This window comes from Porites lutea, chromosome 12, assembly GCF_958299795.1.
Source record: "Porites lutea chromosome 12, jaPorLute2.1, whole genome shotgun sequence".
In the NCBI taxonomy this organism is placed as follows: Eukaryota; Metazoa; Cnidaria; class Anthozoa; order Scleractinia; family Poritidae; genus Porites; species Porites lutea.
The window spans coordinates 20,668,765-20,680,123 of record NC_133212.1 but is presented as its reverse complement, the minus strand read 5'-3'; the positions used below and the strand labels follow the sequence as shown (position 1 = coordinate 20,680,123).

Sequence of the window (11,359 nt, the reverse complement as noted above, 5' to 3'; positions counted from 1 at the left end):
TGTCTCCTGAGCATTATTTTTGAAGTTGCAAGCAGCAGGGATCAACTTTGAAAAACTGTTCGGCTGAACAGTTTTCAAAAACCCTAATTTCAATCCGTTTCAATCTTCTTCAGTTTTGCCCATCCGTGGTATCTGTTGTTTCTGTTATGTTATTTTAACCTTCCTTTAAAGTTTTGAGCGGTTATTTTTATGTTTCTCTTAATTTAACAGGCATTTTGTAATTTCCTAATTTGCCTGAATTTCGTGACACAGCTCCTTTAAGGTGATGGTGTAAGATTCGAAACAACATCGCAACAATGATGCAATGCTGTGTTGCGCTAAGAATCGTCGTTGAGAATCGTCTCGTGTAACATCACTGTAAGGCTGTGATCACACGTCAAAATTAGACTCACCACTACGAGGTCCTTTCTTTGATTTGAAAAATAAAGGTCCATCTGGTCTGACACCATGTCACGTTCATCAGAAATCGAGGAAATGATGTTTAAAATTTTCTTAGTGTCATTAAGTGGGTGGTAAGAGGTCAGTATCAGTATCAGTATTAGTAAAAAGGGCAAAATTAAAAAACAGTAAGGCCCGGTTCAGACGCCGAACTTTTCATAAGCGGAACCTAATTCGAATTAAGGCCGACTCAAATTATTTAGACCGGCTGAATTGATTCAGACGCCGATCTGAATTGCAGCCGAAACTAAGTTCAAAAGGGGGAAAATGCTCATTTCTGTCAAACTGCTTGCAAAATGCGTTGTAATAATTTATGCGTCAGGTTCGTTACATGAAAAGTTCGGCGTCTGAACCAAAGCCGTTCCAAAGTCGCTCCAAAGGCGAAATTCCCGGCCGGGCTAGGCGAAAAGAACGGCTGAGCCGTTCCAAATTGAAACAGGCGTTCCTTATTGATTTAGACGCCGAACTTTTCATGAAGTTAATTCAATGTATTGGGTTCGGCTCATGAAAAGTTCGGCTTCAAAACGGAGGCCTAAGAAAAATTTTCACCTATTAAATGCTGACTTAACAGTTAAATCTAAATGCCTTATAGTTCTGCTTATTATACTGATTTTTAACGATATTACTTGTGACTAGCAAAATGTAATCAGAATTACCTTTGCCTAACAGCCCTTTCAGGATTTTAACTCGATCTTCCTTGTCTGATCACTTGCAAGTGTAAAGAGTGTTTGGCTCTATAATGCGATAACTGATAGAGCCTAATTTTTATTCCTTGCATGAAAGAGACTTCGGATAAACATTTTATAGGAAAAATCTTTTCCAACGCGTCGACAAAGATAAACATTCTGAGACTGACAAACAGCTACGTGATGCTCGCAATTTCGGCCCATCAAATACAAAGAACCAATTCTAGATATCTTCAGAAAGTGTCGGGAACCTTTGACTGCCTGTCATACGTATATTTACCAAATCTATTTGTGTGAGTCTGTTGGTGCAAAACTATTACTTTAAATCAAATGACCTTTCACCATTGCTGTATACGTAGTTTTGACTATTTTTTTTGCCGCGTTATTATAAAAGATGTTTTCTCACAATTTTTTCACATTCTTTCATTTAGTCGACAAATCTATGTAAATATAATACTGCGACTTTTTAAAATTTGTACCAGAGAAATAAAGACTTTAAAAAAAACCAACAAAAAGATAATGGCAGACTTCAGCTTCTACCATGACTGATTTTCATCCGTTGGATTGATTTTGACATATTTTAAAGTGTCCTCCTTATCTGTGGAAAATCACCTGCCTAGCTGCTCAAGTAGCAGGCATGTTGAAAACCAGCCATGAAAACATAGGTTAAATCTGGTACCTCGTCTATTTTGCCACTGCCAAAGAAAAGGTTTTACATTTTCTATGTTTTGAGGTATGATTTATTACCAGAAAAATGAAAGATACTCGAATAAACGGGCCAGAGGAAAACAAAACAAACAAACGCGAGATATTACCACTGATGCAAAATCCGCGTAACTTGGTTGGTGGAAAAGAATTATTAATTTATCTTTTTTCACTAGAATAAGGGGAGGGCTCAGATCTTGAAGGACTGGTCAAATCGGGAATTAAAAGTACGCAAATTACTCGTGAGTCTCTTTGGATATCGTGATCAATTGACTCAATAATTCACGTACAAGCATGAATTGAACGTCTTGTGGACATTGTGAGGACTTCTTTTTTGTCACACTTGTCATATACACTCCGGCAGGTGTATTTTTCTTTAATTTTGACGTTGTTGTAAATTAAGTCGTTCTATTCCATTTAAGGACAAGTTTAATCAATTAATCTTTAGGAACGCAAACTGAAACTCATTCAAAATCCAAAAAGTTCACAAAGATGTCGAAACTTAGGTGCCGAAAAATATGACAATTATGAAAATAGGAAATTATGGTTTAAAATTTTTAGTTAATGGAAGAAAATCTAAGATGTGACCATTCGATTAAAACCTAGTATTTAGCACTACGTCTGCATCACCCCATTTTTACAGTATTTAACAAAACCAAAGTTTAAATTTTTCTCCGCTAGTGGGGAAAGACTAAGTTTGTCTTGCTCGTTTACGAAAGAATTGACGGATTGTCTTCAAAACTGCCGAACGAATTTCTTGAGTACGCCAGCAGTACAAAAATGGATTTATGGACGAGTTCATAAACGCTATTGTGTCTGCAATGTCCAATCGGCTATCCAGAGGCTGTCCAAAAGCCAAAATGATAGTAACCACCAATATTGGCAAATAACAAAAGATCATACAAATGAAATAAATGAGGGTATTGATGGCACTCTTTGTAGACTGTTTAACATTCGTCGCATCATTACTCAGCCTCTGTATGGCCTGTTGTTGTGATCGAATAGCCAACTTGTGATGCTGTACAATTTGGTAAATTCTGATGTACGAAAAGGTTGAAATAAAGAGGCAAATAGCAATGCCGCCGACAACTATGGCTAGGAAAAGAAGACTTCTTTTCCAAATTATCCTGAGACATGACAAAACAACAAGCACCAACCAGATGCCTGCTATAGTAAATAATGCACGTTTCACCGTCATCAGACCCGAATAACGCATATGGTAACGAAGAGCTAAAAACCGATCCACGCTGATGGCTGTCATGGTGAAGAGAGAAACACCACAGGCTAGAAAAAACATGACCTCTGTTGCTTGTTTTAAAGCGAAGCTGCTATCTGAGTAGATAAGCGCATTGGAAATGTAAACTGGTTGAGCTACAAGTCCGACAAGAAGGTCTGACACTGCGAGACTACACAAGAAGACTATGGGCGGTGTTGAACGGAGCGAAAAAGTTCTCAATATGGCAGTCAACACCAAAGCGTTGCCAATGATGGATATGAAAATCAGTGGAGCATTGAGGATACAGTTGATTATTTCAATTGTTTTGGGAGAGTCCATATTTCCCATGCCATCAAATTCTGATTCGTTTTTCCAGAGAGAAAAGTTTATCATTTTTAGTTCAGTTAAGTCCAATTTGTAACTCATAACAGTAAGCGTTACTGGCTTTCCTTGCTGTCTGAATGGCACCCAGGCAACGTATGTATGTGCTACGCATGTCTTTATTATAACTGCGCCTGTAAAGGAGTGGGCAAACTAATAAAACGTGACATTTCTCTGCATAATGACGATAGTAAGGTAGATGCGCAAATTATAGTTTTGCATTTGATGGGTATCGCCCGCCGGATGCCACGGGGATAGTTAAGTACATTAATCACTGAAGAACGAGATCCTAAAGCCAATTATGTCGTTTTGATTGGGTCACAAAGCTACGCTAGTTTGCATAAAAACAACAGAAAGTTATTACAGACAAAAGATGAAAACTGAGTCAAAACTTCGGGTTAGGGAATGGAAGTTGGGCATTGTTCTATGCTAATTGCACGCCAGTAAAGAAAATTAGACGACTGAAACAAAACAAAAAGGTTACAAAGACATTAACATGACAACGAAACAAAAATTTTGTGATCAAGTTTTTCTCTCCAAGTTTGTCTGAAAGACTTCTTAGCAACCTGTGATTTAGTGATTTAGTGTTCGGATTCATACCAGTTCAGGTTATTTCAGTATAAAATGGCGCTGGTTAACGATATTTTCGTCGGTAATAGTCAAACAAAGAAAAATGGTGCATTAGTGATACGCCTAAACATGAAGTCAAATTTGTGGCACCGTCCTTCAAATGAGCCGAACTCAACTAGTTGAGTTCGGAGGTGCGGCGTTTGGCCCCTTTTAGTTTGTATGGTGGCATACAGAAGGAACATCCAACGAAGGTTTCTTCCTAATACATTGACTCTCCAGAGCACGTTTAAATATCTAGAAATGCATTCTAAGAGGCACTACAAAATGAGTATCTGTTCGAAATTACAAGGGCTTTATTACTATTTTCCCAAAAATTTTAGATGCAATTTAACGTATTGCAAAAGTAAGAATTTTCCTGATTCCTCTCTCCATCGCATTTTTGAATACGAAATTTTTAGGTTTCCTTTTATTCTACGAAAAATAGCCTATCCTGGGGAATAAAATGCGAAAATTAAACTTCAGAAAATCGTAGGCAATTTATTAGATAGGCTTCGAAAATTGTACATGAATGGTAGGGTTATCTAGAAATTTGTCGCCGTCCTCAAGTGATGGAAAATTCTAGGCAATATTTGCTTCTCCGAACAGATTTTTTACATCTTCGTCCATCCAAACTTCAATAGGGAAATCGTCAAATTGTCACAAAATTGTAATCAGAATTCCATTGGCCAACAAAAACAAAGCCCTTTTTTCTGGATTCAGTATATAACTCCATGATTATAGGTCTTGTATGACGTGATCTCAAATTGAAGATTTGTCTCTACAATGCGATGAAAAAAGTGTAGAAGTTTTATCGTGTGGATTAAAGAAACTTTGGATAAACATTTCATAAGCAAGAACTGTTATAACGCGTATAAAAATTACGTGCCGACTGAGAAAAGTCTACGTGACTTTTGCAATTAAAACAACTTCAAAATAAGCAAACAACTCCCCATCTTGAGGGGATGTTGGAAAACTTTGACTTCCTGTCATACGAAATGCTGTTCATAAGGCCAAAATGGCTTCATTAGGGCAAAACTACTATATCAGCTTTAATTTTAGCCGACTACTCCCCATTACTTTCTGGTTTTTATTGTTTAGCTTATTTATTTAGTCGACATTCTCTGATGTAAATATATCAAATGAATGTGTTGTAAAGTTCGTTCTTCACAATGGCGACTTTTTTTCATAACTTATAATCGGACAATAACAGGCCTCAGCCAGCTTATACCGTGACTGATCTTGGATCTTTGAGTATACTGACATTTTAAAATTGTCTTAGTTTCTTATTTGCCAAAAATCACCTGTCTTGCTGCTCACGTAGCGCGACGCGTTGAACATTAGCCATGAACACAATGGAAAGATCCGTTATCTCGTCCGTTTACTTCATGAGCGGAAGGTTTTGCGTGTTCTAACTTATTTCATACAGCCAAAAATGCACGATACTCAAATAACCGCCAGGAGAACCAAGAACAGTTTTAAATGTAAAATAAAAAAAATTCAAGATACTACCATGACAACAGTTCGCTTGAGCAAGATTTTTCATGCTGTCCAATTGCGTTTGCTCTATCTCTAACACTTTTGTATCGCAATGAAACAAAATGACGTCCATTTTGAGACTGATTGTGGCTTTTTGATAGATAGATAACTTTAGTACCCACATCTTAGCGCTGCTAAAGTTAGTTAGTACTTTAAACCATTCATTCATTTCTCTTTCGAAAGTTCTGGAACAGTCGGCACGATTACTATCACATCTGATTGGTGTATATCAATTACGGCCCCCAAGCGCGAGTCTGCGAGAAAAAATGGCGAAAACAAATGTTGAAGCCACGCCAGTAAAACCAGTGAAATATTGCATGTCAAGTAGAATTTTGGAGTGTACCAAAATGCAAGAATTTACTACGGGACTTATTACTTTGATGGAAAGAAGAAAAGGAACGTTGAATGGTGAAACAAGAAGTTATAAGTAAGCTTAGAACTTGTTTCTTGGAAATTTTTTCCTTACAACTGGAAGGGTCTGCATGACAATGCAAGCTTGAATGATAAAGCGCATCTTTCACGCGGCTCCTAACTCTAACTCTAACACAGCAGCACTCGCCCGCTAGCCTCGCCAGTTACGCAGACTAGGCACACGAGTGCTTTAACCTTTCGACTTGTTTCTGACTGAATTGCAGGTGAAACTGGCTCGATAGTTTCAAAACAAATGTTTCTGATCTCATTTAGACCTAAACAGAACTCACTGATAATACATTACATTACTGGAAAACTGGTATTTTTACGGATACGTCTTAACTACTTACAGACGGAAACTAGACGGCAAAATCAGCCACTGCAAGCGCTACAAATTTACCAACCAGCACGACTTATTGGGTGTTCATACCTTTTCCTTCTTCCAGGAAGTACAGTACGTTGCCCAGTATCCTGCCGGTCCAGTATCCGGCCGTTTGAAACAAAAACTAAATTTTTGCAGCGCCCTTTTTAGTTTTCGGTAAACAAAGTATTTCGAATGGAAGCTGAAGATTTCAGCTTTAAAATGCAAGTTTTGACGGATTTACAGCTTGACAGACAGTCGGACAAGGCGCCGTTCTGTTCAGGTGAGTAAACTTTTCATGGCTAATATTTACGCTGTTTTAATACTGCGCAGTAAAACTAAATGGTGTTCAAATACGGGTTGGTAATTATGTGATATTTTCAAAGAAACTGTTTTATATTCAAAGTGAAGATACTTAAAGAAGTCAGGTTGTCAGGAAATTCATTAATTCTTCTTGAAATTCAATCTGTTTGGAATAACGGAGTGCAGAAACATTCACTAAGTATTGATGTCAGGTGCACAGTATCCGGCTAGTTGTTTTCTTTGCTGTACAAAATCGATGAATTAGCTGCGTACATTATCCGTAAAGATTTATTTCATATCTATAACAATAATTAAAGCTTAGGTTATATAATATAATCTGAATAATGTAATTCTACTCAGCTTCACATGGAAAATTTCTTCACTCATTCCGAGGCGAATTGATTTGGTAAACACGGCTTGTTTCGCATGACTGCATTTTCTATATATAACCGGAAGCGCGAAGTTGAACCGGGAATTCTCATACAAATGGGCCGGGGTTGCAACGGTCTGAAAAATTTCTCAAAGGGATTGAGAGATGTGAAAGAAGGCGGAATTAGTGCTAGAAAACGGCAGCCCAAATGTGGAGACTGTGCTTGAAGAAAATCAACACTGCACGTCAGACTAAATGGGGGAGTTACTTTGACCGTCGGAAGAGCCCTTCTCCATTTTTTTGTTTACAAAAATGAAAAAAAAGAGAAAGAAAAAGAAAAACCGATTCGCAAATTAGCCGCTCGCGTAGTTTTCCCCAACATATTCCAGTCATTTGTTATGTTTTGTTTCACGATCCTTGGTTCCCAGGTCGATTTATATTTTTGGAATCGAAAGCCAGACTACTTTAATTTTGCAAGTGCAACAGAAGATTAAAAGCCGCTTGCCTGTCGAAATTTATGTATAATTACGTTGTTATTGTTGTGGCTGGATAATGGGCAACATAGGAGGTCTGGAAAAATATTAATTTGGCGATAGAAACAAAGGTATAAAAATTAAACTGTCTTTCATCATGTTAAGGACTAAATAGATTGTCTCTGGGCCAAATTTCAGAACTCTTGCGATCAAGACAGGAGAGTTACTGCAATGGTAAACTGAAGTGACCGGATACTTGGCAACGTACTTGTTTGTGAACATGAATGCAAGTTATAATTATTTAGATCAGACACGTGGCGGGTTCAGGTCTATCAAGACAAAGATTTTGGGGTCGGTCTCCCTTCCTCTAATGGTAAATATAGATAAACTTTGTTGTTAAAATTCGGACTCTCTACGATTATCCCGCACTATGATGATGCTAAGACGGTGTATGTTCTTGTGGAAAAGGATCAGTAATATTGTGTAACTACAAGGAAGGCTGAAGTTGTATTTGTTTTATGATTTTTTAAACACAGTTCAACAATTAAAGTTTGGATTCCGCTCCTCTACCTCTTATCGAACTTAAAAACTTCCCATGAGGGAGATGTATAAAAAATGAGACAGTGATAGTTTTTGAGTTTTGGCAGTTGAAAAAGGAATAAGCTCTACAAAGCTCAAAAAAAGTGCCGCTAGTTTCAGCGTAAGTTATTAGAAGACTGACTATCTTTATGGTTATTCAACATTTACCTTTGATCTCATGCTTAGCTAATTTGGCAGGTGACAGAACTTTATGCTTAGCTAATTTGGCAGCTGGTGACAGACCTTTATTGGCGTTGTTTTCTGATAATAGCACTAATATACACACAGACCGGGTAATTTTTCTGGTAATAATTTGTGCCTTTCGCTACTTAATAAGTAGAAAATCGAGCAGTTGTTTGATTTCTGATGAACGGTAAGTAGGAGTAATGCGCCAGTATGATTAAGGTTTAATTATTACGCTTGTATATTACGCATTTTTAAAAGGAAAAACTAATTAATGCTGAGAATCTTTAAAAACAAATGTAAACAAATGAATAAACAAATGCTTTTAAAAGTATACACGTTGGAACTGTTCTTGATATTTTCGAGTAAGGGTAATTCTTAATTTAAAAAAAAACTAATAAAAAATGGGGAAATAACTGTTTAGTATTTTTCTTTGAGTTAGCGAAAGAGGAACTTTTAAACAGTCTCAATGGAATCGATTAACGCCAACTTAGTAAAACAACAAACTAAGACTTGTTGAAATATAAATGAATGCAGCGCTCATTTTGCGGTTCATTGATCAACGGTTATCCAAGTGGGTCGTAATAAATAGCGAAAAAGCGATCACCACGCTCTCGGTCGTCATTGCGAAGGCGTACTTAATTATTTTCTAAATTTCAACAGATAGAGAACTTTCGAAAAATCATTAGCGGCAATGTATACTGATTAAAGGCTTCGCTACGAAATTGTGTTTTGACGAATTTTTGGAAATGCAGTATCTCGCTCAGCACACAAATCTTCACGGAAACGAAGTTTAGGCAAAGTTCAAGGAAGTTTGCATGGCGAAGGTCTCATTACAAATAACAGTTTAACCTTCAAGCTCGCTAGCTACCTCCGTTTGTTTACACATCATTTTTCGGATTACCTTTACAGCTGACGTTCGGATTTCACGATTACACCAACAGTACAAAAATGGATTTACGGACGAGTTCAGGAACACAACGGTGTCTACAAAGGACCAATTCCGGTCGTAGCCTATAACTAAGGTGGTTCGTAGCAATGAATAAGATAGATAAGGTAAGTAACAACATATCATGCAGATGTAATATATAAAAGTCTTTAAAGCATGTTTCTTTGATATTATCATGTTATTACTATCGGGAATATTTACACCAATATTAAAACTGTTCAAAGCTTGTTGCTGATCGTGAATCTGGATCTGATGGTGACGAACAATAAAATAAATTTTGATGTAAGAAGCGGACGAAATGACTAAACAAATTGTGATATACACTCCTGCAATAAGAAAAACAACTTCTGATTTCCAAACTTTAAGGCATAGTAAAAGTATGGAAACAAACCAGAGACTTGCTGAGGCATATAATGCACGTTTTGTTGTCATTAAATTCGGATACGCCATGTGATAGTGGAGAGCTAAAAGTCGATCTACGCTTATGGCTGTTATTGTTGTGAGGGAAACACCACAGAGGAAAAAAGACATAAATTCTTTGACTTTGGCAAGAGACCCACCAGTTGAATGGTGAAGTTCATTGGCAATGTAAACAGGTTGAACAATTAGCCCAACAAGAAAATCTGTAATAGCGAGACTGCATAGGAGGATTGTAGACGGTACCGAACGAAGCGAAGGAGTTCTCATGATCGCGACCAACACCAAAGCATTACCAGTGATGGATGTGAATATTAGTGGAACATTGAGGATGCAATTTATGACGACAACTGTTTCCAAGTTAGAACTGTTCTCCACATTTCCCATGTTGTCGGGTTTTGTTTCGTTCTTTTTGACAAAGGAGTAGTTTAGCATCTTAAATTTCTTTTTTAACTTTTGTTGATGCACGTCAAGTTTCCTTTAAAAAAAGGCACGGTGACTTTACAGCCGTTATTCATAATTTATCCTAGTGGTGTAACTGGCACCTGTTTGACTCTTTAAAAAGCCTTACTCTGTTTTCCATTAATTAAAACTTAATTTAGCCATACTTTGTCTAAATACGCTTTTATGCCCCTTGCTCGCTTGCCAATAAACCATGTGTTGTACAATGTGCATTGCTAGGGGTGAGCTCGGTTTGCTGGGAGAACTGAACGGACACCATTATTTGCCGTAATTTGGCCACTCAGTTAAGTGGCCGTTTATTGATAATACCAAATCAAATTACACAAAAACCGGAAATAAAAACCTCATCCCAGCAAAGGTGAGGGCAAACACGCCAAAGCCCTGATCGACCCCTGGAGACAGGGCCGCCCCACCCGAAGCCCAAGCAATGCACAGTGCCTGAACAAGAAATACTGTAAAACCACTTAAACTTGCAAGTACACAATCCTAGTGCCCGCTGGTGGGAATGAGAAAGTGGAACCTAGTATCCAACGACATGTTAATACTAATGAAAAATATTGTCATGCTTGTGGAACAGTTGGCCCATGCACAACCGCCCCTCAAGCAGGTAATCCTAGAGTGAAATGACAAACTGTGAACTGAAATAAATTCATTAACCTCGAATAGCTGAAAGGCGGGAGAAGCAGACCCTGAAGGGAAACATTTGGCCCTTGCACAAATGTTCCCAAAACCGGGACTACCTAATAAACCTATCATACAAGGTCAGACTGCTGGCCCCTGCTCAGCCGCCGCACCTAAATTACACCTGCTTATGAATTATACATTCAAGTTATGCTCAAGGAAATTTGCCATTTTAGGAAACAGTTGGCCCCTGCACAAATGCTCCTAAGCCGGCCCTACCTAATCCTTTCAAGTTAAACAAAGACGATACACTGTGGAGCTCTGCAAGAATAATGAACTACATTTGCTTAACCCAGTGACCAAGTGGCCCATGTACACATGGTTGGATAAAGCAATATAAGAGTGTCTACTATATGTAGTAGACGTAAGATATGTAAATCTAAGATTTGGCTCAGACTATAATACTCTGTATTCACTGTCAATGTTAAGACAAACATAACACAGATACAATTGGCCCCTGCACAACAGATCTGCATCATGTTTGGGGAAGTTTACTATGTCTATACTAGTATACCACTGTAAGCATGGGCAAACGGCACTAAGTTACGCTTGGAAGGCTGACTGAGACCCCATTGTGGAGGTTCGAATATATCGCAAAA

At 37.9% G+C, this 11,359-nt stretch overlaps 2 protein-coding genes across 2 annotated transcripts; both read right to left on the bottom strand.

Annotated features, from left to right (window-relative positions):
• Window positions 1-2,424: 2,424 nt before the first annotated feature.
• LOC140922024 (melanocyte-stimulating hormone receptor-like) lies at window positions 2,425-3,531 on the bottom strand. The gene has a single exon (XM_073372055.1). It carries the CDS (start codon window positions 3,469-3,471, stop codon window positions 2,521-2,523), a length of 951 nt encoding a protein of 316 aa, XP_073228156.1. The 5' UTR covers window positions 3,472-3,531; the 3' UTR covers window positions 2,425-2,520.
• A 5,567-nt stretch (window positions 3,532-9,098) lies between these two features.
• Window positions 9,099-10,052, bottom strand: LOC140953853 (histamine H2 receptor-like). The gene has a single exon (XM_073403230.1). The coding sequence runs from the start codon at window positions 10,050-10,052 to the stop codon at window positions 9,099-9,101; it is 954 nt and encodes a 317-aa protein (XP_073259331.1).
• Between the last annotated feature and the right edge of the window lie 1,307 nt (window positions 10,053-11,359).

What these genes read in the sequence shown, in the direction of transcription:
- LOC140922024 (XM_073372055.1), bottom strand. Translation starts at nt 3,471, where the DNA reads ATGAGTTACAAATTGGACTTAACTGAACTAAAAATGATAAACTTTTCT.
- LOC140953853 (XM_073403230.1), bottom strand. Translation starts at nt 10,052, where the DNA reads ATGCTAAACTACTCCTTTGTCAAAAAGAACGAAACAAAACCCGACAAC.